General features: G+C 39.6%; 1 protein-coding gene across 4 annotated transcripts in view; it reads right to left on the bottom strand.

Moving 5' to 3' along the window:
• IARS2 (isoleucyl-tRNA synthetase 2, mitochondrial) overlaps window positions 1–27361 on the bottom strand; it is a 55377-nt gene extending 28016 nt beyond the window's left edge. Inside the window, exons 1-12 of one of the 4 annotated variants that reach the window (XM_050948452.1) lie at window positions 27130–27361; window positions 25867–25989; window positions 25115–25271; window positions 18883–19031; window positions 18743–18792; window positions 18534–18643; window positions 18354–18444; window positions 17802–17917; window positions 15797–15966; window positions 13837–13927; window positions 13467–13618; window positions 12653–12813 (exon numbers count right to left, since the gene is read on the bottom strand). In XM_050948452.1, the coding sequence (XP_050804409.1) occupies window positions 12653–12813; window positions 13467–13618; window positions 13837–13927; window positions 15797–15966; window positions 17802–17917; window positions 18354–18444; window positions 18534–18643; window positions 18743–18792; window positions 18883–19031; window positions 25115–25271; window positions 25867–25989; window positions 27130–27342 (1583 nt within the window). In that variant the 5' untranslated portion in view covers window positions 27343–27361. Of the gene's footprint in view, window positions 1–12652; window positions 12814–13466; window positions 13619–13836; window positions 13928–15796; window positions 15967–17801; window positions 17918–18353; window positions 18445–18533; window positions 18644–18742; window positions 18793–18882; window positions 19032–23362; window positions 23443–25114; window positions 25272–25866; window positions 25990–27129 lie in introns of those variants that run through there. The other 3 variants (XM_050948453.1, XM_050948455.1, XM_050948456.1) reach the window with 3 other exon arrangements.
• Between the last annotated feature and the right edge of the window lie 68 nt (window positions 27362–27429).

The raw sequence follows: 27429 nt of genomic DNA, 5'->3' as shown, positions 1-27429 counted from the left end.
GACTGGATTCTTCTATGTTAGGAGAGGTAGGTCTCCTCTATGCATTCCCCCCCCCCCACACACACACACTAATTCCTGTTCTCCGGAAAACCAAACAAGACAATGTCAAGCTTATTCTGATTGCGCTGGCCTGGTCTGAAGAACATTGGTGGTTAGAACAACTTCAACTATGACAAAGAGTCTCTCTCTCTCCCCCTCCTATTCCAGGGCTAATGACCCAGCAGAGAGTTTGGATTTGCCATTGAGGGCTGCATTCTCACCAAGTGATGGTGTGAACTGTAAGACTTTGACAGATCTAGAATTGTCTTTTTTGAAGAAGAAGAAAAAAAGAAGTACAGGAGATTCTATTAAACTCCAGGAAGCAATAAACTCGCCTTGTTATTATAATAAATGGAAAAGACTCTTTCTGTGGGTAGCCAACAACTTCATCAACCCCGTTTCAGCTCCTTTTCAATCCATAGTGGAGCATTTCAACTTGCTTCATCTGAAATCCTTGGGACCCTCCATATAATCAGTAAGAGTACCATCTTGCAGCCACCTCAACAGGTTACAGCTTAGCTGAACAAAAGGCAGTATAAACCACAGTAAAAAGGAAATATTCTTGGAAGGGCTTAGTGTATCTACCCTCCAGTTAGAGAACCTGTGGCTACATGGGTCCTCTCTCTAGTACTTTCGTGGTAGTGTCTCTCATAAGCCTCTCTCCTTAGGGAAGCGTAGCAACATACTTTGGATGCTCGATTTATTTATATAGGTCTAAGGAATACAGAAAATCACCTAGACTGTTTGTCTCTTAGGTGAAAAAGAGGAAAGCTCAGGCAATCACATCCCAATACTTTTTTCAGCGAGTTAGACTCTACTCCAGTTCATGTCAAGTGGAATTGTTCTTGAAGTCACAGAATAGAAATACTAATCAGTCTTGATTAATGGCTCTTATCAAGTTGGAAAAGTTACAGGGGCTCTGACCAAGGAGCCTTATCCTTAGCTGGTATGGATAAATAATAACCCCAAAGAAGCCAGCAAAACTATTTCTAGACTACCGTCTAGAGAATTGATACAGGGTTAGCTAGTGGGCCAAACTCATCCCTTAGGCAACATGGGGTAACAGCACTTCAGTGAAGTAGCATCATGCAGGGCCGCCCAGAGGGGAGGGGAGCAAGTGGGGCAATTTGCCCCAAGCTCCGCAGGGGCCTCCACGAGAATGACTGAGGGTCCCTCCCCGGCCCCAACCTGACCTGATCCCACCTCCATCCCTCTTCTGGAGCCTCAGCGCATCCAACAATGTCCCCGGACAGCTGCAGAGTGGCTCCAGCGGGGCCCCTGAGCTCCACCCCACTCAGAGCCATGTGGTAAGGGGGCGGGGCTGCAAGCTCCATGCTTGCAGCCCCACCCCCTTATCATGTGGCTCTGAGTGCGGTGGGGCCCCTGAGCTCCACCCGAGCCACACTGCAGCTGTCGAGGGACACTGCTCGATGCGCTGAGGCTCCGGGTGAGGCGGGAGCCGGGGGTAAGGGGCCAGGGCGCGGGGGAGGTGGTGGCAGGGAGTCCCAGGGACAGTCAGGGGACAGGGAGGGGGCAGAGGTTGGAGGGGTGGTGGTCAGGGGACAGGGAACGTGGGGGGCTGGATCGTGGACATTCCAGGAGTTTGTCAGGACTCAGCAGGGCAGTCAGGGGACAGGCGCAGGGCTGGGGCCCGGGGTGGTGGTGGGGGGGTGGGGTGTCTCGGGGACAGTGAGGGGACAAGGAGCAGGATGGGTCGGGGATTCTGAGGGGGGGTGTGGGCAGTCGGGGGGCAGGAAGTGGGTGGGGGTCGGATAGGGGGCAGGGCCATTGGGAGATTCATGTCAGGGGAGGGTAGCTTCATTTAAAATTAGCCACTGGGGGAGGGATCACATGAGAAGAGCAATATCCTTCCCAACCCTACCAAAGGAGACCCCCTCTCCCCTGCATTCCCTGAGGCTTCAGAGGGGTTAATTCAGTGGTTCTCAAACTTTTGTACTGGTGACCCCTTTCACATAGCAAACCTCTGAGTGTGACCCCCTCCCTTATAAATTAAAAATATTTTTAAATATTTTTAAACACTATTATAAATGCTGGAGGCAAAGCGGGCATTGAGGAGGAGGCTGACAGCTCAGGACCCCCAGTAATAACCTCGTGACCCCCTGAGAGGTCCCAACCCCCAGTTTGAGAACCCTTGGGTTAATTTAATTTTAGCACCATGTGTCCATTCACATGCATGTGCTATTTTGAGCATTTCAGTTTTCACAGCATAGGCTCATCCCAGATTCTGGAACAAGCTCAAATGCTCAATTCATGGAGTATGTACATAAGCTATACTAAAGACAAACCCACAGTAACCGTCTCCAGTTTGTGAAGGACCCCATGGAGCCAGTCTCTAGGAAACAGCTAAATGCATGGAGGTTAAGTCCATTAATGGCTATTAGTCTGTTTGTCAGAGGGAGGAGATGGATGATAGGAAAGAGATCACTTGATCATTACCTGTTAGGTTTACTCCTTCTGGGGCACTTGGCATTGGCCATTGTCGGTAGACAGGATACTGGGCTGGATGGACCTTTGGTTTGACCCAGCATGGCTGTTCTTATGTTCTAAGCTAAATGAACCCAAAGTTATGGAGACAGATGTGAGTCAAGGAAGCCAGCAGAGCATCAGAAACCTGGAAAAATCTCTGACTGGATGGGCTTGGTCACAAGCTGAGGTGGTTCAAAAGGTTTGAATTTTTTTTTAAGCAGAATTTTTATTGTTTCTTTAAACAATCAAACAGAGCAAGCAGGGAGAGTGGAGGGGGGGCAAGGGGAGCAATTTACACCGGGTCCCACAGGGGCCCCCACGAGAATATAGTATTGTATAGTTTTGCAATTTTTTTATGGAAGGGGCTCCTGAAATTGCTTTGCCCAAGGCCCCCTGAATCCTCTGGGTGACCCTGGCATCACGGATAAAATTAGTCCATACATTTTTTAAACACCCATCACAATGTTTAAGTGATCAGACTTTTGGAACATTTAGCACACAACTGTAACAACCTTTCTTCAATAAGAAGCAGACTGACCTAGAGTCTTAAGATGTTCTCGCAGTGGAGTTAAAGGTGATTTCTATTATTTGCAGTTGGCCTACTCCTGGAATGCATCTTGCACCTCCTGCAAAAGATTAGCAGCCTCAAGCACTTACCCAGAGATTCTAAGGCCAGAAGGGACCACTGTGATCTCCTGCACAACACAGGCCATAGGACTTCCCCCAAATAATTCCTAGAGCGTAGGTTATTTCTCTAAAAGCTTTCTTAATTTAGAAGTTGTCGGTGACAGAGATTCTACCATGACACTTGGTGAATTGTTCCAATAGTTAATTACTCTCACTATTAAAAATGTACACCAGTCTGAATTTGTCTGACTTCGATTTCCAGCTATTGGATTATGTTATGCCTTTCTCTGCTAGACTGAAGAGCCTATTATTAAAAAGACTTGTTCCCTATGTAGATACTTATGAACTGTAATCAAGTCACGCCTTGACCTCTCTTTGTTAAACTAATCAGATTGAGTTCCTTGAGTCTATCACTACAAGGCATGTGATCTAATCATTTAATCATTCTCATGGCTCTCCTCTGTATCCTTTACAATTTATCAACATGCTTCCTGAATTCTGAGCACTAGAACTGGTACAGTATTCCAGCAGCGGTCACACCAGTGCCAGATACAGAGGTAAAATAACCTCTCTACGCCTAGTGGAGATTCTCCTGTTTATACATCGCAGGATCCCATTGGCTTTTTTGGTCACAGCATCACACTTGGAGATTATGTTCAGCTGATTATCCACCACAACCCCTAAATCTTTTTCAGAGTCACTGCTTCCCAGGGCAGAGTTCACTGTTCTGTAAGTATAGTCTATATTCTTTGTTCCCAGATGTATACACTTACATTTAGCTGTATTAAAACATATATTGTTTGTTTGGGCCCAGTTTGACAGATTTCTAGCAGAAGCTAGTTCCAGAGCTAGGGACCTACCACAAACACTGCCCTTGGTGATATAGCTTTTGAGCATGTTTACTGAATGCAGAGACTGCAACAGAGCATACAGAGAGTCTCTGAGATCAAAGATTTTTGTCTGATGGAGGACACTCATTCATCTTAGATACACAGCTAGCCATGGTGATCCATTAATTTGTCACCTTTAGACTTGATTATGGTAACAAACTCTATTTAGGCCTAAGCCTAGAAGCCACCTGGATAAGAATTAAGATGTCTGCCTTCTGCATGTAAGAAAGTTTGTTACACCTTTACTCAGTACTCTGCCCTGGCATTAAATCCAGTCCCCAAGTGAAATTCGAGATGGTTGTCACCATCGATAATATTCTACAAAATCACCACCACTGTTACTTGAATGCCCATAAGCAGGGATGAACCCAGTAACACTCCACAATTTCAAGCTATCTTGAAAAATTCTGTAGGAAGATACCATTAATTGAAGGTCCTTGCAATTATGTTCCCTGCCACCTAGCATCATTTTCACCTTCCAGATTCAATCTGATCCAATATGAAGGTCGCAATCTCTATCATATACTGGGTGTGTAGGGATATTTCTCTGTCCATGCTTGAAGAAAAGAAGATGAAGTGTCAAACATATTGACACTGCAGCTCCCAGTACCTCACTAATCTATCCTACAGACTTCATGTGAACACTGAACAAGAGAGCTTGACAACATAGCAGAATGAGCCCTCCAAAGAAGAGTAGTTGCTCATGAAAACCCTCTGGACCTTACTCTGGAAAGAGTGGACATAACCTCGAATCTCTGCTTACTCCTATCAGTCCCGACAGTCAAATCAGCTGCCTCTCATGAGCAGTGCTGGAGGATTTTCTGTAGAACTAGAAATACCAAGAGGGAAGTTTGACTGCTGTTCATCCACTGATATCAATGTTATTTCTGAGCCATGTCCACACTCTATGCCTGGTATAGTCTGATGGACTGTAATAGCAATTTGTGTGGGAAAACAACCTTAGTAGTCCATCAAATGAGAGCCACTGAGTAGGTCAAAACTCTTCTTTGTCAACAAGCAGTGGGTTTTGCAACCCTCGGGAGGAACAAGTTCTACTAAAAATGGCAGATGAATAACAGATCTATTTAGCCCAATCAGTAGGAATTAAATAACTGTTAAAATAGCAATGCCGCCTTCTTCTAACTAAAAGATATTAGTTCCTAACTTAAGCTTTAAAAAAAAAAAAAAAAAAAAAGAAGAAGTTTAGAACAGATAGACTTCTAGTCTGCATCTGATTTTTTAAAGCATATAGGAAGTGGTGATTGTACTGAAGAATGACAGCAAATGCAGTATTACACCTGCAGTAAGCTACCTCCTACCTACCTATATTCTGAATGAACAGTGTTTGCTCCAGATTACTTTGTCAGACAGACAGCCTCAACAGAATTAGGGGCAAAAACATTCTCCCAAATTTCTACATAGTAGCCATAAGTAAAAAGGTAAGAAAAAAAGAGAGGCAAATTCAGACACATATATGGAATGGCAAATTGTGTTATTTGTAATAAAGAATTTTGTTTACTTGTTGTTCCCTGTAGATCTCCAGAAGAAAATGCAACCTTGCAATCTTCCGTGTTTTGTGTGTGAATGGTGTTAGAAAATGTCCCTACCACAAGGTTTTGTCAACCCCACTTAGCAGTGGTTTTCTCTACTGTTTCCATGAATACTTCTACATAATCATCATGGGTTGAACTATCCTTTTATCATGCATAATGTTATACAAAATAAAACCTAATATGGTTCATTTATGAACATCAGTAGGAGTTTATTTTAGAGTGCAAATTCCCCTGAACCTGACGTGAATTACGACATAACTTTCTCTTCCACAATATAAAAATAGCATTAGATAATGTCAGATTCTCCTGGTTACATTATGCAATTAATTATATGAAATAAAAGTAGTCAAATATTGACAGGTTTACTAATCATTAACCCGTATTCTCAGGTTTTTATGGCAGTCTGAAATCAACTAATTGTAAAGGTTCAGCCATTTGAAATCATTTACATCTCATTCAATTTCTGTAACAAAAACTCTGGGAGAATTTAAATATCATACAAAAACTCTGGGAGAATTTAAATATCATACAATAAAGTATTTTTTAAAAAGCGGTTGTATATAATATCTAAGATTCCAAGGATCCAGCGTCTGCCCCCCTGAAAGATTTTAAAAGCCACTCCTCTGACCTCTCCCCAAGATTCTCACGAATAGTAAGTGTTCTCCCTACTATCTTTGTAGTTACAGTCCACATACTGTAGGCATATTTTAAAAACTAAGGTGAAATTCTCTCAATACATAAATATATCAAAGTGCCAGTGGGAAAAAACCTCTCTCAAATAATTACTCATCACTCTACAATCTATAAGCTTCCATGTGAGTACAATAATTCATAGAGTAAGCAATAAACTCCATTGTAAAACTTTGCCTTATAGTCATAGACCATATCTAAAAGCACTTGTCTTACGTGTCACTTGCTAGGTCTCTAACCGTGAAAACCCATGAGGTAATTCATGCTACCATGACACCAACCAATCATTTTGAACTCTGATATTGCTTGTACTGACTGCTTATTTAGGGTGTTATCGGAAATTAAGCAGCATTAAGATGATTCCCAGCAGAAGAAAAAAACCAGTTCTTGGTGTTCTCTAGTCCCCTTTCTTTTCGTAAAATAATGAGTGCAAGGTAGAGTCTCTTTTTATATAGGTATCAGTACTTCGCCGGACAGTACTTTGGAAGGGAAGGGGTAAGCTGCTAATGTTCTGAACTTACTGAAATATGTTTTAAACAAAGTACATTTGATAAAGTTATTTACTTTCAATTGTAGATATATTTATACAGGAAACATGCGACTGGATTTTCTATGTACAATTTAAGTGATTACATACCTAACTAATAATAAAATCACAGGAAAAGGGGAGAACACTTTAGGAAATTTTATTAGTCCAATATAACGATTAATACTAATATTCAGATAATGAATTAGTAAAGCTAAGTAGTAGTTATCTATAAAAGTTTGCACTTTATATTTGTTACTTGAGGTGAGTTACTATTCTAAATCGTAGCTTTTAATTTAGTCTGTAGGATATTGTTACATTTTCAATAAATCTAGGGAAAAAAATTAAAATATTTACTTGAAAACCTAATGTTGGAGAATGACAATTGCACAAATCAGATTGATTATTTAATTTGTTAAATTGTTGTCTTGTGCAGTTTTTAAATTTTTACACACACACACACACACACACACACACACACTCTCCTGCTGCCACATTCTCATAATAACTATTTGAAAACTGCAATTATTTAATGTATAACTTCTCTTCTCTCTCATATAGGAAGTAGGAATTTGCCATTTTACTGAAACTTTTGAACTCGACTTAAATATGCTGAGGAGGGAGAGGTACTTTTTTGTGGGATTTAATATTTATCTGCATTAGAACACCATTTAGATCACATTTTAATGCTGGAAGACTATGCTTGTTGCTGCATGCCCAAAATGTCTGCAATGGCACATGTGGATGCCAGTAAGCATTCTTAGAGAGATGAAGCATTAAATGTAACTGATGCAGAATAAGAATCTAGTTCTTGTTTTTAAAATGTAAAACAACAGCAGAACTGCAAACTTTTTTAAAGCTTACTGTCTTAGGGCATGCAACATACATCCTGCAAAATAAGAATGCTGCTAACTTTCAAATGGCAAGTCCATGGGCATACCCCACACTTGCACAGAAAAATACCACTGATTTATTTTAATAGAGTTACTATTTTAAGATAACTATGGGGAATCATTCAGGACTAACCAACAGTGTTATCAGATGTAACAGCAACTCCATGTGGACTACACTGACTTCCAGTGGAGATGCTGCTACTTTTGATATCTACTGACAGAATGTGGAGCAGCCACACACATTTATACACCATTGGAGTTAAAAATATAAGTGCAATTTTAGATCAAAGCTCTTTGGAATACTGTGTTCTAATTGATTCATTAATTTATATAAGTCTGAATACTTAAAAAGACATTAGAAGCTTCATGGACCATATCATGCTACATACTGTAATGTATGAGAACCAACGACAATAAAATATGTAGGACCGCTGTACATTTTATTAAGAACTGGTGTACAGGAAAATGACCTATGAATTGACAGACTGTCTTCTAAATTTGTCTGTCACTTCTGTAGGCCAATATTCTGCATGCCTTAACTGCTTTGGAACCAGAAGTCTGCTATGACTAACTTAGAGAAAATTTATCTCCTGCTGTACTGCAAAATTTTTAGAAGAACAAACTGTGCAATACTTATTTTTAAGTCAATGCTCATTATTTATATTTTCATGTAAAAGAGCAACAGATGTGGCAGCCAAAGAGAATAAATCTAATTTTCAATCATATAGTGTACAAGTCTTTTCTGTATTTCACTTTTTAATCTCATGTGCTGTATTGACCCTTAACCACCCCCACATGTCACTTTTTGACATTCATGAATAATGGGCTTCCACAAAGGTGGAGTTGCTGATCTACTGCAATGTTTTCTCCATAACAATGCCCCAACAATGCCACTGTTCATACAACTCCAGTGACATGCCACAGCTCAAAGGTTTACAAAGGCACACCTTTTGGCATATGTTCTTGGCCTTTAAGATAGCTATAATGAAAGGAGAATTCCTATCCGTCACTACCTTCAAATATGTTCCCTGTTGCCCAGCTAAATGTATGCAATCAGTCCTATTTGTGCATATTATGGTGTTTATCTACAATTTCAGAGGAAAATATTGCTTAAGGCTCATTTTCATAGCTTGTTAACTGACTGCAAAGTTGTGCTAAGTAGGAGTTTTTGTTTTTAACATAATACTAAATTATCTTTATTTTTCACACGATTCTGAAATACGAAAAGCAAAAATACTTTTTTACAAGGCTACTTTCCAGATGCACTGTAATGGCTCCCGCAGAGGAGCCATACTTTATTGTGTAAAGATATATCTGAAGCCTTTTTGTAAATGCTTTTTTAACTAGATGAATGACTTCCACAGGTAAGAGATTACTTTAATCCAATATATAGAGCCTTTACATGTTTTTGTCCAAGAGTACCTTGGCACTATTTGCATGTTGATAATAAATACCATAGACAGAGGAAGTGAACAAAGAGAAATGTGTGCACACACCACACACATTGACTAGCTTTGCATATAATCATAGGACTGGAAGAAACCTCAAGAGGACATCTAGTCCAGTACCCTGCACTCATGGCAGGACTAAGTATTATCTAGACCATTCCTGACAGGTAGTTGTCTACCCTGCTCTTAAAAATCTCCAATGAGAGACTCCACAACCTTCCTGGGTAATTTATTCCAGTGCTTAACTACTGTGACAGTTAGGAAGTTTTTCCTAATGTCCAACCTAGCAAAACCACCCTTGCTACAATTTAAGCCCATTGCTTCTTGTCCTATCCTCAGAGGTTAAGAACAACAATTTTTCTCCCTCCTCCTTGTTAACAACATTTTATGTATTTGAAAACTGTTTTGATGTCCCCTCTCAGTCTTCTCTTCTCCAGACTAAACAAACCCAATTTTGTAAATCTTCCCTGGTAGGTCATGTTTTCTAGAACTTTTAATCATTTTTGTTGCTTTTCTCTGGACTCTCTCTAATTCAGTCACATCTTTCCTGAAATGTGGCACCCAGAACTGGACACAAAAGTCTAGTAGAGTGGAAGAATTATTCTGTCTCTTACTTACAACACTCCTGCTAATACATCCCAGAATGATCTTTGCTTTTTTTGGAACAGCATTACATTGTTGACACATTTAAAGCTTGTGATCCACTATGACCCACAGATCCCTTTATGCAGCACTCCTCCTAGTCAATCATTTCCCATTTGGGGGGAGCGGGGGCAGTTTATTATTCCTTCCTAGGTGGAATACTTTGCATTTGTCCTTGTTGAACTTCAATCTATTTACTTCAGACCATCTCTCTAGTTTGTCCAGATCATTTTGAATTTTAATCCTATCTTCCAAAACACTTGCAACCCCTGTCAGCTTGGTATCATCTGCAAACTTTATAAGTATAATCTCTATGCCATTATCTAAATCATTGATGAAGATATTGAACAGAACCAGACCCAGAACTGATCTCTTCAGCACCCCACTTGATGCGCCTTTCTGGCTTGACTGTGACCACTGACAACTACTTTCTAGGAATGGTTTTCCAACCACTTATGCACCCGCCTTATAGTAGCTCCATCTAGGTTGTATTTCCCTAGTTAGTTAATGAGAAATATCATGCAAGACAGTATCAAATGCCTTTATAAAGTCAAGACATATCATGCATTTAACACTTTCTCCCTATCCACCAGGATTGCATTCTAAATATGAAGTGTATGCCACATTAGAACCATATTTTTAGAAATGGCATTATTAGGTTCCATACCAATTATGTCTGACTGATTTCCATATACAATTTTTTCAGTCCTGAAAACTCGCCCTGAGTTCTGGAAGTCAAACTGGATTCTTTAAAGAGTGCTCATCACCAGCCATAAGAGACTCGGCAACCAATTTCCACTCCCCTTCACCTATACAATCTTATTATCCTTAAATGAATTTGTACAGGGGTCACTAAGGGCATAAGTGTAACTCAGCTGTATTCTGGTTGTGTATCTGAAGGCAGGAACTGACTCAGAAAATCAAATATGGAAAGCAATGACTCCACAATGCCATTTTTACAAAAAGTCATCTTTTAGGGTAGACTCACACTTTAAAAGCTCTTCCCCCCCAACAAGCTAAAGGTAGTACCCTGATCATGAAAATAAAGAGCTCAACAAAAGGGATAGCTCAGTGGTTTGAGCATACTAAACCCAGGGTTGTGAGTTCAATCCTTGAGGGAGCAATTTAGGGATCTAGGGCAAAAATCTGTCTGGAAATTGGTCCTGCTTTGAGCAGGGGGGTGATGATCTCCTGAGGTCCCTTCCAACCCTGATATTCTATGCTTGAGTCTATGAAAAGTTTCAGTTTAAAAATTAAAAGCAGTTTAGCTGTAAGAGACAATCAGAAGGAAAACACTTTGGAAAATGTTAAAATTCTTTGGGGGACTTTTGTTGTTGTTTGACTGATTTGTTTTTAAGTATCAGTGTACTAGGCTGAAATGTACTACTTGTTTTAAAACTCAGTTCAGATTTTTTTTTGTGAACTCATGAAAAGCAGAAAGAATGATAATAGGAGTGTCATATATAAGACACAAGAGGTAATTGTCCTGCTCTTTCATATTTTGAGATATACCTATCTCATAGAACTGGAAGGAACCCTGAAAGGTCTTTGAGTCCAGCCCCCTGCCTTCACTAGCAGGACCAAGTACTGATTTTTGCCCCAGATCCCTAAGTGGCCCCCTCAAAGACTGAACTCACAACCCTGGGTTTAGCAGGCCAATGCTCAAACCCACTGAGCTATCCTTCCCTGCCTCTGCTCAGCACTAGTGCGGCCTCAGTTGGAGTACTACATTCAGTTTTGGGCACTACACTTTAAGATATGGAGAAACTGGAGACAGTCCAGAGAAGAGCAAAAAAAATGATAAAAGATTTAGAACAACCTGATCTCCAAGGAAAGGGTATAAAAACTGGGCATCTTTAGTCTCAAGAAAAGAAGACTGGGACGGAACTGGTAACAGTCTCAAATATGTTAAAGCTGTTTTAAAAAGGATGGTGATCAATTGTTCTCCATGGCTATGAAGGTAGGACAAGAGGTAATGTGCTTAATCTGCAGCAAGGGAGATCTAGATCATAGGGAAAAAAATCTAACTATAAGGATAGCTAAGCACTGGAATAGGCTTCCAAGGAGTCCCTGTCATTGGAGATTTTTAAGAACAGGTTAGACAAACATTTGTCAGGGATGGTCTATGTTTACTTGGTGCTGCCTTAGCATGAGGTGGGATGGACTAAATGACCTCTCAAGGTCCCTTCTAGCCCTACATTTTTGAGTTTATGATAAACAGATAACTCTAACTGTACTAGATGGTGCTGGAAACAAAGTTTTACATATGAAAGCCTGTGACCTAACTTTATGGTAACAAATACCTCAAACTGGAAATAGGGGCCCTCTGAAAGATTAAATGGCCTCCAAGTTAACTCTGAAATAGGCCATAGGTTTCTTATTCTGCACCTGATTTGACCATCCCACTTTAGTCTTCTCATTTCACAGACATCTGTCAACTTTTCAATTTCAGAAATTATTGTAACAAATAATTGCATAATTGAGTTCATAAGGCTGAGATTATAGTCATTATCTGTTCTAGCTACAGGATGCAGTTCTTTATGTTTAATACTGATGTCTAACATCAGCTCTCCTGAAAAATCTATTAAATCAGAGACAAACATCAAGGAGGCAGCTCAGCTCACTGTTGGTTAGTGGTATGAGACAGACCTAGACCACTATCTTTAAACCACATTCATTAATGAGACATTGGCACCTCTAGTTCTTTTAAATGAAAAAAAAATAAATAAAATTAACTATGCCAAAAACACAGTCATGAACCAAAATAAATTTGCTTGCACTTCAGTTGTTTGTAGTTTTAATATTTTCTATATCAGAGCAAGACAGGTCTCATTTTTTATATGAATAAAATAGATACCTGTTTATCAGGGATTCTCCTGTTGTCTTATGATAGAACACTGGAATCGGAACACCCCAACTCCTCTGTCTTGAGATGCACCAGTATGTCCTTCTGTCCAACATTTCTAGCATTCTATTCACTGCTGATGCAGGAATAAATTTCACTTTTTTTAACAATTCCTATGAAATAACCACAACTACAATTATTCAGGGTTGGAGAGAATTCAGAATTTAACAAAATAATACTATTTATTCTCTCAAGACACAAAGACTTACTGGCAGAAATCCTCACATATTGATATAATATGCTCCAAGGTGATACCTCATGGATATCATCAACACCAGTTACTTTATTTTCTGCTTGAATCTACCTATCTGAACTACTTACATGACCCTTGCTACCACGCACCTCACAATCTTTAATGTATTTATCCTCACAAGCCCTCTATTATCCCAGTTTTACAGATAGGGAACTGAGGCACAGAGAGGTTACGTGATTACAAAGATCATACAGGAAGTCTGGGCTTGAGTGGAGGTATTGAACCCAGCTCTCCCAACCACTGGAACTTTTCTTCTTTGGAGTCTTAAATGGAAAATGGCATAAGTGCACAATTAGTCTAAAGTTGGTGGCAAATAAATGAAAATGTAACTGCTGATAATTTCCAAACTAATTGTTAATAAGACTGTGATTACTATCAGCTGCAAAGTCTTTGTAAACACTAAGGGAGGAAAGCATACTTTTGAAGTGGAATGTACACGTTATGCAAAGACCCCATATAATAGTAATGTCCTTTACACTCCCCCAAATAGCAAACTATGTAAAAGTGTAGTACCTGGGCTGTAACCTTGATATTTGCTGTGTTTACAAACCACTGTTTGCTTGCACGAATAATCACTGGTTTCTTAGTCCTCCAATCATATGGGTAGCTATGTACACATTTCTCCTCTTTTAATAAACTCTTTGCTGCTTGAAGCATCTCAATGACTGTTGAGAGTGAGAATTAGGAGTTAGAGGTAATAAGAAATCAGATTAACACAACACTACTGCTGCTAACCCCACGTCTTTCCTTTCCCCAAAGTCCAATTCCCATCCTCCTGATAACAGGAAGTGCCAATATTTTGTCCACTGTAAGATTTGTTTGGTTTACATGAGCCTTCAAAGTATTTGACAAAATATTGACTAATTGAACACAAGATACTAACCAGCTTCATTTCCTTCTTCCAGTACAGCCTTGTTTTGAAGCTCAGGACCTGCAGCTTCTGTAAAAAATCCACCTTCATCCACCAGGCAATCCTAACACAAGAATATTTTTAGTCATGTCAAAATATCAAGGGCCTATTGTATTCCAATTATTTTACAAGAATCTGAAATTATGAACTAAGATTGCAGTATAATATACCATACATTTGAATCAGGCTGAGATATAAGATGTCACTTTTAATATTCAAAGGTAATTATGATGTAACAACCCTGAAATTTGCCGACATGCCACTGAGCCTGAAATTCTCAGCACAGGATGAACTCCACCAAGTCAAAGAGTACTATTCCACTTAATTCTTCACAGATAGAATAACTACAAGCAAAACAGAAGTACACTTAGCCTAACAGAAATAATGCCAAGGAAAAATTCTTAAGTACAAGTTAGATCATGTCAGGTTCAGCTTTAAAACACTATATTAATCCTTTCTGCCAGAGCTCCTAAAGCACCCATATATTGCAAATTGATTACACATACAGGGATCACTTCATCCATCACTGAAACAGCCACTTCTGAGGAGGAGGGTGTCAGCCTTTATATAAAGCAGAACACTAGCTCAACAGAGAAGGCAAAAAATACTTTATCCATTTGAAGCTACAGGGGAAGGCAGACGATTTCCCACATTGGAAATTTAGCCCCAGTCTTGCAAGAAGTGAAGTGAGACATTTTTGGCAACAAGCTGCAAAAATCTCACTTTTACGTTTCATCCAAATCAGTCACCTTCCACAGAACAGTACCTCAGAACATTAATCAGTGCTGAACTAATGCTGCTGCATAAGAGTGAACAGCACCACCTAATCAACTATCAATACTACTACAGACAGCATGATCCAGTGGATACTAGACTGTAAAATACAAGACCTGAGTTCTGCCACTAGTTTGCTGCATGAGCAATGGCAAGTCACTTAGCCACTCTTTGTCTCAGTTTCCCCTCTGTACAATGTAAAGCACTTTGAGATGTATTTAAGCAAATACTCATCACCCTCTTCTAGATTTTCCTTGGACAGCTCGCCTCCAATTACTAACTCCTTTATTCACACAAATTCCTTTATTCAAGAGCTGATCAAATTACACTCTGATGATCTCACAGCAAGAAAAAAAAAAGCCAACAGAAATCTAGAATGTTACAAAGAGAAGTTTACATATTATAGAACTGTAGTTCATTATTTGGCTGATAAGCTACTTTTTCTTTTAAGCAATTCCCATAAAAGAGGATGAATTTATTTCTTTACTAACATTTTTTACATTTACAGAACATCTTAATAGGTATATCTCCACATATTATATCCCATAGAACTGGAAGGGACCCTGAAAGGTCATTGAGTCCAGCCCCCTGCCTTCACTAGCAGGACCAAGTACTGATTTTACCCCAGATCCCTAGGTGGCTCCCTCAAGGATTTAACTCACAACCCTGGGTTTAGCAGGCCAATGCTCAAACCACTGAGCTATCCCTCTCCCCATTTGCTCCTCCCCAAGAATCTCTCAAAGACCTCAAAGCTCCTTGGAGAGATACTAAAAACAACAATTACCTATATTACGTGGCAAACCGAGGCAGAAAAAGTTGCAATTTTCAACTGATCTCTCTGTATTTATAATTTAACTTCTCCAAAAAGGAGTATTCTATTCCACTGCTACACTACCAAGTTTAGGCAACAATTGGCTGAAAAGCAGAACCATTTTTACTACTTATGTTTTTAGAATCCAAGCCTTTGCTCTTCCAAGGGCAATGCTGTTTACAGCAGGTCTCCAAGTTAATCAGTGACATTGAGATGGTTACATACAAGCATCAAAACAATTGTAAATGTCACACAAAATGTATAAGTTATGCGACACTTAACATTTTAGTGGTGTGTTACCAAAAATATACAGATTAAAAAAGAGGAAAAACAAACAAACAAAAGTACCATGGGCAGCTGGTGATGCGAAGCTACACTGTAATCCTCCATACCATGAGCTGGGGCTGTGTGAACTAAACCTGTTCCTTTTGCCATTGTCACATGATTTGCTGGCAGGAAAGGGGATTCTCTGCCAGGAATTGTGGGATGAGCACAAGAACCATTTTCCAAATCAACACCTGAAGCAAAGAGAAATGGGATTGTCAACAATTTATGAGCCCAGCTTTTGTTCTTCAAAATTAGTAATAGAACAAAAAAATTACAATTCATACACAAAAATGCATATATCCATACTCTGATACAGTTTTTCCTATCTACCCTCCAGAGTACTGGGCTTCCCTGTCTCCCCATTTGTGCCACTCCTGCACAGACACCCCCATCCATCCAGGAGAATAATGTTTTTTTCTGAGCCAAGCAATGCTACTCCAGAAGTAGTTGAGCTCTATAAGGCACTCCTAGCCTACAGGAACGAAGTGCATTCTTATCTCTTGCTGTCCTAGGTCTCAATGTACCAAAACTTAATATTGAACTCTAGTATCCAGGATGGCAGTATAATATACTGTGATCTAGTGGTTTGAAGACCAAGCTGGAGACGGTAGACCTGAAATCTTTCCACAGCTTTGCTTCTAATTTCCCATTTGACCATATATATATATATATACACACACACACACACACACACACACACACAGAGAGTACATAGATATACTATATCTTTAAGAACTTATAAAACAAAGGCTCTCATCTCAAGCACTAAGCAACTAACCATTATAAAGTACAGCGACATTAAATATCCAACATCTTCCCCTAAACCAGGCAATAAAAATAAACCAGAGATCAAATTCAAACAATACTTCAACACCCTCCCAAATGCAAAGCCTTACTGCATCTCTCCCTCCCCACAAGCCTGGATAAACAGATTCAAGACTTAGATGGACAACTTCAGGTGTTAAAGGTAAACTAATTTGGGCTATTTCAGACAGTAGAGGAAGGAGGGGAGAAAGAGGTTCCTAAAGTGAGACTTTTGTCATCAGTGCTCCATTTTAGCTCTCATTTCAGTTGCTGCAGGTCATTTGTAAACCATAGTGACTTAACCCGATGAAGCCAGAGAAGATGACATCTAGGGCCACTTTGTTGATAGCTGAGAATGAGATTATAAAGTCTGGTCAAACCATTCCTCCTGTTGCAGGAATGGATAACTTACATCCCTCAGGAAATGGTCAGGTTCAATTAATTATTGAGAACAGGTCATACAAAAAAATTCCTTACTCCATCAGGAGAGGCGTTCCACCAGCTCTAATCAGAGGCAGTGAGGATAGGTCCATCACATGGGTAAAATTTCCAACTGACAACCACAATCCCAGTTTAAATTCCAAATCACAAATGTAGACAACTGCACAGCCAGCAATCACCTAGGATTGTTCAACGGTCCTCACAGTGATGATTATTCTGAGTTAGCTCAGGAATTCGTCAACTACTTGGATGTTAACACCACAGAGCACTATCAGCCTTAGCACTTCTAATGCCTCCACAGTGAAGAATTTCAACAGCTCATGTTGCAGTGAAGCAGGCAGTCAGTACACCAATACCAGACCCATGTTAACTTTATTTGGGACTCTCATACAAGATAGACACAGTACATTTGAACCAATTTTGGGTTAGGAATCCACCTGAATTTCAAGATAGATGCAAAACAGCATCATCAAGGTAAACTGTATTCCTAGTCCACTCCTCATGTGCTATGCTTTGTATTCTGTACATAATTATCCTCCAACTTCTTATTTCCATTTTACAAATGGGATAACTTCTGTAAAGCACTTTGGTTGAAAAGTTACTACCACCACCAAATTTTGATTATTTTTCAGATTATTTTTAGCTAAAATTACTATAAATACGTGTTCAAAGTGTAGCTAATGAAACACGAAGATACTTCACTTTTACATCAACATTCTAACAAATGCCTAGAACATACTACCCTACAAATTAACATTCAGAGCATATTTAAAACACTTACCTTTACATGTTGAAATAACTTCAAATTGCGTGTCCAAGATGGCAGCTGTAGACTCAACTCTATTTGCAGCCAGAATGTAACATTCACCAGTATTTGCACATTTTACAATGGAATAGCTACAAGACAAATGTATTAAATATATTAAATTAGAAAAAAAAATATTAGCAAACATGTTTTAGTACAAAACTTTACATTTTAAATTGTTTAGACATTTGCTCTTTTTAAACCGTTAGAAAATGTGATTTTAACTACAAAAATCCTACAACTGTTTCACACTCAAAGCTCCAAATGATTTCAATAGAAGGAATGCAAAAGCAGGCCCTAAAGGAGCAATAACTTCAAAGAACTAAAAATAATACAGAATAATTAACTTATTAAAAATGAGATGGGAAAAAGTCTGAAATTGAGTTACCTAAAAAATTTAAAATGCCATTAAGTAAACCTAAAATGCCTATTACTTCAGCCCTGCTATTAAGAGCACTGCAACTCTGCTAATAGATTTTGATACCAATGGAAGCAGATTTATAAAGTTAAACAAAGTTAAATACATACTCTGAATCTGGCATATAACAAATAGCTTGATTGGCAGGAATAGTCCAGGGCTGAGTGGTCCAGATTAGCAAACCAACAGTTGAACATCCAGCTAAAGATGCAAATTAACAAATATGTTATTTGTCATAAAATCCAAAAGATATCAGAGTCTTAACAAGAACTAAGAATTACAAATCATACCTATCACAGAGGCCAGTTTAGGAGGCGTTTTCAACAAGGGGAATTTGATATATACAGAACGACTGACATGTTGCTGATTGTATTCAAGTTCAGCTTCAGCCAAGGCTGTACTGGGTGAAGATCAAACATGGGTTAAACCACATTAAAATATAAAGTAGAGAGAGTAATATATTTTCATGTTAGAGATAAAATGGTTAGTTGATTCTTACTTTGCTGAAGGAGACCAAAATACTGGTTTATAGTCCTGATAAATGTAACCCTAAAGGGGAAAAATACAGAGTTAACTGGATTAAAATTACATTGTAACTTCAGTAATTTAAGGACTTTGTTAAATGACACACTAGCATACCTTGTCATACATTTTGTGGAAGATACTTAGTTGTTTTGCCTCATACTTCCTATCAAATGTGCGGTAGCAATTAGCCCAATCTGCCATTATACCCCAGCGAATGAAAGCAGATTTCTGTTTCTCAATTGCCCTTTCTGCAAATTCTTTTGCTAAAAAATAAGAATAATTTTTAAAAACAATGTACTTTTAAAATCTGCATGATCACTTTAGTTTTAGAAAATGCTAACGGCTTACTTGCTAGAGAAAGCTTAACCTCAGCTGGGAACAAAATAAACTAACTGATTTATATAACAGCAACTTTTGCAAACCTCAAAATGCTTTATTCACAAGTAGTCCCATCAAAGTGAATGGCAGGGTTTGAAAAAGTCAGTCACCTATAGGAAGTTTTTTCAGGTAAGCCATTCATTTTAACAGAACGTAAACTTTAATTTCAAAAGGAAAAATACTCTAACCCTTATGGTTATGAAGACAACCTTCCAAATGTAAAAAAATGTAAAATGAATGTAAACTGACCAACCACTGTAGTGCCTCTGCTGCTATTCCTTGCTTTGCAAAGCAGCAAGCAGCTGCCTGAAATTAAGACCAGTTGGTTTAAAATGCTGCTATTCAGAACTAGAGCTGATTAAATTGTAAACTGCGAATAATTTTTCAAATAAATTTTGATTTTTTTAAATGCATAAGTTTTCACATTCCTCCCCACCCTATTATTTGACAAGCTGTATTCAGAACCCTGAAGGGAGCAGCAATGTGGTCTAGAATCATGAATATCATGCTCCACCCTACTGGGAGAAGTTATGAACTGCAGGGGATGGAGTGGTGGCGGTGGAAGAGGAAGAGATACAAGTAGGGAGAGAGAACAACAACAAAATATAGGAGGGCTGGGACAGAGAGCTGTTCCCTGGCAGCAATCAGGAAGTTCTGAAAAGGGTAGAAGATCATTCTCTATTCCAGAAGTTACAATGGGATAAAATTTAAAATAGAATGGATACAAATCAAAGATAAAAAAATCTGATTTTTTTTAATTTAAATTGAATTTTTTTGATAAAATGATTTTTGAGGGAAAAAAATCTATCCTTTTAATTAAGACACATTATAGCTCAAAGATCTCATCATAGAATAGGAATTATAAATTCTAATTCTATAATATGAGACAATATATTCATGTAATGTTTAAGAAAACTTTTGTAAATGAGTTCCAATAGTTCATGGATTAGGGACTCAATTTTATGGGGTTCCACAGGCTTCTGTATAGATTATTTAGGTTAATCTTTCTACCTACCCAAAGAACTCAATGCTCAGTCTAGAAGATATCATCAGAGCTGCTTAGTTTTGCAGGTCTCAAACTGTGGATTGTGTCTCCAGAGGTAACATACTTGTTAACAGCAAAAATGTTTTTAAATAAATACAAAGGTGAGAAATAACAGACCTCAACTCTATTGTCCCTCTGCAAATTTGTGTACATAGAGTCAATCCCTTACCTTTCTCTAAAAGTACAAAGCTTCAAAAAGTTCAATGAATAGAAGATTGTTGGTGGCGGAATAGATCTGGACAAGGAGAAGTCTGGAGATAAATGTGAGAAGCGAGGGACATATGCTTGTTTTGTTAAAATACTATATGTTTGCTTCTGAAGAAAAAAATCCAGAATAGTTAATATCTTCTTTTAGTTAAATAAAACAATTTAAATATCCGTCTGGTGATGTTCTCTTTCTAATACAGCATGGCAAGAAAATCCTCCAAATATTAATAATTAACCTGTTGAACTGGAGATAGTTCACCTCCCAATGACTTCATAAATATCTGCTTCAGTTACTTTTGCTAAATGAAATAACCAAACAATCATTCGTTTTCTGATATAGCTGTAAAACTAATCTGAAAAGTTTTCAAAATAAATCACGGTTTAAAAATGTATAGTGTGTACCTTCTAAAAATGAAACCTACATCTATCTCTGAGTTGTGAAGAATATGTATTATGGTTATAACAACCAACAAGAATGCACTTTTATGTAGAAAACCATGATTAAATCGAGTCCAATGGGACCAGTCTTATTTAATCTTTTTATTATTGACCTTGCCACAAAAAGTGGGAATGTGCTAATAAAGTCTGCGGATGACACAAAGCTGGGAGGCATTGCTAACACAGAGAAGGACCGGGAAATCATACAGGAAGATCTGGATGACCTTGTAAAGTGTAGTAATAGTAATAGGATGAAATTTAATAGTGAAAAGTGCAAGGTCATGCATTTAGGGAGTAAATTTTAAATTATAAATTGGAGACACATGAGTTGGAAGTAGCAGAGGAGGAGAAGGACCTCGAAGTATTGGTTGATCACAGGATGACTATGAGCCGCCAATGTGATATGGCCATTAAAAAACCTAATGCTGTTTTAGGATGCATCAGGCGAGGTATTTCTAGCAAAGAAAAGGAGGTGTTCATACCGTTATACAAGGCACTGGTGAGACCTCATCTGGAATACTGGAATACTGTGTTCAGTTCTGGTCTCCCATGTTTAAGAAGGATGAATTCAAACTGGAACAGGTACAGAGAAGGGCTACTAAGATGATCTGAGGAATGGAAAACCTATCATATGACAGGAGACTGAAAGAGCTTGGCTTGTTTAGCCTAACCAAAAGAAGGTTGGGGGGGATATGATTGCTCTTTATAAATATATCAGAGGGATAAATATTAGGGAAGGAGAGGAATCATTTAAGCTTAGTACCAATGTGGACACAAGAACAAATGGATATAACTGGACACTAGGAAGTTTAGACTTGAAATTAGACCAAGGTTTCTAACCATTAGAGGAGTGAAGTTCTGGAACAGCCTTCCAAGGGGAGTAGTGAGGGCAAAAGACATATCTGGCTTCAAGACTAAGCTTGATAAGTTTATGGAGGGGATGGTATGATGGGATAGCCTAATTTTGGCAATTAATTTGGCAACTGATCTTTGATTATCAGCAGGTAAGTATGCCCAGTGGTCTGTGATAGAATGTTAGACGGGGTGGGATCTGAGTTACTACAGAGAATTCTTTCCTGGGTGCTGGCTGGTGAGTCTTGCCCACATGCTCAGGGTTTAACTGACTGCCATATTTGGAGTTGGGAAGGAATTTTCCTCCAGGGCAGATTGGTCTTCCTCTGCAGCATGGGGCACGGGTCACTTGCTGGAGGATTCTCTGCAGCTTGAGCTCTTCAAACCATGATCTGAGGACTTCAGTAACTCAGACATAGGTTAGGGGTTTGTTACAGGAGTGGGTGGGTGAGATTCTGTGGCCTGCATTGTGCAAGAGGTCAGACTAGATGATCATAATGGTCCCTTCTAATCTTAAAGTCTATGAGTCTTCCTGACTAGTGATTTAAATCAAATCCACCTGGGTTTAAAATGTATCAAACATCTACTAACCAGAGGCTAATAAGAAAGATGCAGGCTCCAGTATATTCCAGGAATTGTACCCTGGGTGAAAAGTCACTGCATTAATGGTTGGCTGAGGTTCTCAAACGAACACTGCTCCTGAACATCACCTACTGGCCAACGTTTGACATGTACAGTGTTATATAAGGGGTTTTGTGCTCTCCTCAATGGGAATAATCATGAACAAGAGTTGTAAGACTAGGCTCTACACAATGGCATTATTTTATTCAACCCTAAAATGCAGCTCCGTCTGAGTAGGTATATGGTAGCTAACCAAGATGCAAGTCAAGTACATAATAGCACCATACAAAGGCAGAGAAAAGCCATCCACTTTTCTAATATTCTAAATCCAAAACAATCTCCCCATGTACCACATTATTTTAAACGCATTAGTTTAAACCACCATTGCTATCAGAATAGCATAATAAAATGGGTTTGAATATTATGCCTTTTTAAAATTTAAATTACAAGCCAATTTAAAATGGAAAAAAATATCATTGCATTTGTGATGTAAAATCATCTGAATGTTTATCATCCCAAATACACCTAGCAATAACTAACTAAAAAAAGTTATTGGAGAGAGCTGTTAAACTCAAGGCAAGTGAATGATGTATCATGTTTTTCGTAACTGCTTTGCCAGTGCATACAGACTGAAATTTGCAAAGACAACCTTCTCAAGAGATGTGAAGTTATATCGGTTTAAAGGGCATGTGTACTATAATTGCCAGTCATTCCACTGCGTGACAAAACTGTTACCAGTAAACCAACACCACAACACATGATCAGACCACTTTCAACCTAATCCATCAAACTTTCAGAAGGCACCACCTACACAGTTTTCCAATATTATACATGGCATGGGGGTAAAAAACAAATGTGTTTTCATAGATTCCAGCGCCAGAAGGGACCAACCATTATGATCTAGTCTGACCTTCTGTATAGCACAGGCCATAGACTTTCCCCAAAATAATTTCTAGAGGTTTTTTTTAGAAAAACATCAAATCTTGATTTAAAAATTGTCAGTGATGGAGACTTCACCGCAATCCTTGGCAAAATGTTCCAATGGTTAATTACTTTCATTGTTAAAAATGTTTCCAATCTGAATTTGTCTAGCTTCAACTTCCAGCAACTGGATCACATCATTCCTGTCTCTGCTAAAAGAGAAAAGCCAATTATTAAATATTTGTTTCCCATGCAGATACTGATAGACTTTAATCAAGTTACCCTTTAACCTTTTCCTTGTTAAGCAAAACAGATTGAGCAATTTGCATCCATCACTAGAAGGCTTTTTTCCCTCCTAATGCTTTTAATCACCCTTATGCCTCTTCTCTGAACCCTCTCCAATTTATCAACATTCTTCTTGAATTGTGGGCACTAGTACTGGACAGCAGCAGTCACACCAGTAACAAATACAGAGGTAAAATAATCTCTCTACTCCTAGTGAAGATTCGCCCATTTATGTATCTGTAACTAAGTGGAATTGTTTTGTAATATTTTTATTAAGTCTATGTGTGCCTTGGTTTCCCCAATATACTGCACTGTTACTTAGCGAATGAAATGGGACTGTTTGCTCTCAGGGCAGGCTAAAACATAGGTATGAATGATGCCTAGTTGTCTGTGGCCTTAGGTCCCATATCAGTGGAGCTCTTGAGAAAACAATGGCAGATCCAGACTGGACATGGACACCTAGCAACCAAGGACCCAAAGAGATACAGACTTCCCTGCCTCTTTGCACAGTATGGCGCTGCCTCTCCCCAGCTCAGGAACAAAGGTCTGGGGGAAGAGGGGTGGTGTAAAGTGGAAGTTAAATGTTGGCTGGGCGAAGCAGTTATGGGTGCACCTAGGAGTCTGACAAAGGAGACTGGATAGATGGAGAGACAGAGCTTCAATGATGTGGTTTCACTACATCTTGGCTGGGCTCTCCAGAACAGACTATGCTTTAAGCTTCATTTCTCTATGCTAACCCTAAAAACTTTCTATGCTGCGCTGCATTTGACTAATAAACCCTTCTGTTTTGACAGCACTGTATGAATGGCACTGCAGATGCTTGCAGAGATGTATTGATACACAGGGAATGCACAAGTCTCCTTCAGAAGTCTGCCTCAGTGGGACTCACTGAACAGAGCTCACCTTCTGAAGCAGGAGTGCTGATGGCTCAGAGGTCCAGCCTACGGAGGTGGTGAAGCCATGGGACTTACCCTGGAGAAGGAGTGAGACCCCTTGAGACTCTAGACTCCTAGAAACTATTCCAAAACTGAGGCCACAGAACCAATTCTGTGGATCTATGACAGCTTCCCAGGATCACATTAGATCTTCTGGCCATAGCACCACAATGGGAGCTTATGTGCAGCTGATTATCCACCACAGCCCCAAGTCTTTTCCAGAGTCATTGCTTCCCTGGTAGAGTCCCCCATCCTGTAGGTATAGCCTACACTCTCTGTTCCTAGATGTATACATTTAGCCATATTAAAATGCATATTGTTTTCTTGGTAAACTGGGTGCAAGCAATCTAGATTTCTCTGAATCAGTGACCTGGTCTCTTCATTATTTATCATTTAAATTTGTGTGTCATCTGCAAACTTTATCAGTGAGGATTTTATGTTTTCACAGGTCACCCTCCTTGTAAGCTTACACTACATATTTTGCAGATCACGTATAATCTAATAACCAAGACGTTCCTAACAAATTCCAATGTAGTGAAACTAAAATGAAAACACACAGAAAAACAGCAAAATAATATTCCATTAAAGACTCAAAAACAACTTATAAAATACAATATTGCAAGTCACAAATGTTTGTAAGAAAATTTTGCAAAGGATAGTTTACCTCTCTGTCTAATCTCCATTGGTGAAAGATTTTGAGTTTCTTTGAGTTCCGACAATGCTTTCAATTCAATGGGCAACCCATGACAATCCCAGCCTGGTACATAGTGCACTTTATAACCTCTCATCATATGGAACCGATTAGTGATGTCTTTCAAAATCTAGAAAAACGTTAGGCCAAACGTTATTTTTGATATAATTGTTACTACCATCCCTACACATTAGCATGATACATCTCATCTGTATGTTACTTACATCTTATTGGTTTTGGTTAACTGTGCACAACCCAAGCACAATCAGGTGTGCTAAAGATTAAGTTTCAGCCTTCACATTTATGTTTCTTATTGTTCTTTCTAATAGCACAGGCAACCAAATTTTGCACAACTGAAGGCCACGGTTTGCAACTACGCTGGGCTTGAGGGTTTCACCTAGCTATAACATACTTCTGAAGTCACTATGCACATAATACTCAAACTATACATCTAGAAGTTTGCTGGGCTGAAGTAGAAACTGTGTTTACTTTGACAGAATGAAAATAAGTTTATTATATGAACACCAATGTGGAACTATAAGCACCACACAGAGCCACTTGTCATTTTCACTGTTACTATATATGCTTACCCATTAAACAGAAATGAATGGCCCTATCCTAAAGTAAGGAATATCCTCAATTTCATTTATTTCAATGTGAATTGAGAGTGCACAGCACCTTACAGAAGGCATAAAACACCTTAAATCTACTACTCTTATACTTACCTTATTTAATGCATGACCAACATGAGGGTCTCCATTGGCATACGGTGGCCCATCATGAAGACAAAATTCATTCTTTGTGTTCCTTTGTCTTTGCCATGAATATAGCTCTGAAAAACCACATTTCTGTATAAACAATATGAAAACATTTAATTCATTAAAAGTTTGCATTTTAGTAGTTTAAAAAAAGTTTTCATTTTAACATAATTCCAACAGTCAAAAAACTATGACGCAGAACTGCTCCAACTCCTCAAGTGAATTCTTTCCTCTCTGGTGAATTACTTGCCAATCTCCACTACCAAGCTAACAATATTGTCCCTATTTTCTTACATAAAATAGAGCACTTATTTGGCCAGATTTGTTCTTGGTATAACTCCCCTGAAATCAAAATAACATCTGGGAAACATTTGGCTCATGTTTAACATTCATCAAGCTTTATAAACCAAAATCTTCTGTCTTCCTTCACCGCTAATTCAAGATGGACTAAACTGATGGGGAGACAGGTTTGTAAGAAGTTCTTGTAAATGAACGTTTTAAGAATGGAACATATTAAACTACAGCTTCTCGACCTTTTTTTCCTGAGCCCTCTCCCCCTGGATACTATTAAAAACTCCACGGGCCACCTGTACCACAAAGACTGTTTTTTTGCATATAAAAGCCAAAGCCAGCATTAGGGGATAGCAAACAGGGAAATTGCTGGGGCCCCACATCACAGAGAGCCCCACAACACTAAGTTGTTCAAGCTTCGACCCCAGGTGGCAAGTCTCAGGGCCTCAATCATCAGTCCTGCATGGAGGGGCTTTGGCTTTCTGCCTCGGCCCCAGTGAGTCTAATGGCAGCCCTGCTTGGTGGATCTCCTAAAATCTGCTTCCCTCGCCCTGCCCCACAGGGGGCCCTGGGCTGAGAACTACTGCGTTAAACAACTGCAGTTTGACGTCTCCTTGGTTTACCATTTGTTCTGTAAACGTAGAGCTGCACTAGTGAAAAATCAAAAACTCATCTTCTAGCAGGGATATTACTCTGCTCTCCTGTTAATGACGGGTTTTAAAGCGTGCGTTAGATTATATACGGGGGAGGCTCTGTGCACAGGTCACTCCCACTCCAGGGCTAAGCCAGACTCATGAGAAACCGCTCGCTGCGAGGAGAGGGAACAGCACGAATTCCCCACGCCACATAGTCCAATGCTGGGGGGCTGCAGGACACGCGGATGGACGGTGCCGAGCAGGGCAGGTCCCCACGAGCCCGGTGGGCTCCTGCGCACGGTACCTGCTGTAGCTCCACCTCGGCCTCGGGCTGCAGCCTGCCCGGCAGCTGGGCGGGGAAGCCGCTGCGGGGCAGCAGCACCGTCTCCCGGTACTTGGAGTCCGCACGGCTCTCCGGGCTCGGCTGCCCGCTGTTGGCCCCGGAGGCTGCCGAGCGCGCCCAGCCCCACGGGGCCCCGCGCCTGGCTAACGAGGGCGCCCTCCGCGCCCACAGCATCCTCACGGCCTCCACGGCTCTCGCCGCGCGCTCCGGCGGCGCTTCCGGCTCGGCTACGGAGAGTGGCAAGGGCGTGACGGGCCGCGG

This window comes from Gopherus flavomarginatus, chromosome 4, assembly GCF_025201925.1.
Source record: "Gopherus flavomarginatus isolate rGopFla2 chromosome 4, rGopFla2.mat.asm, whole genome shotgun sequence".
NCBI classification, from domain to species: Eukaryota; Metazoa; Chordata; order Testudines; family Testudinidae; genus Gopherus; species Gopherus flavomarginatus.
The sequence above is the reverse complement of the archived record's forward strand: the minus strand, read 5'-3'. Positions and strand labels throughout refer to the sequence as shown.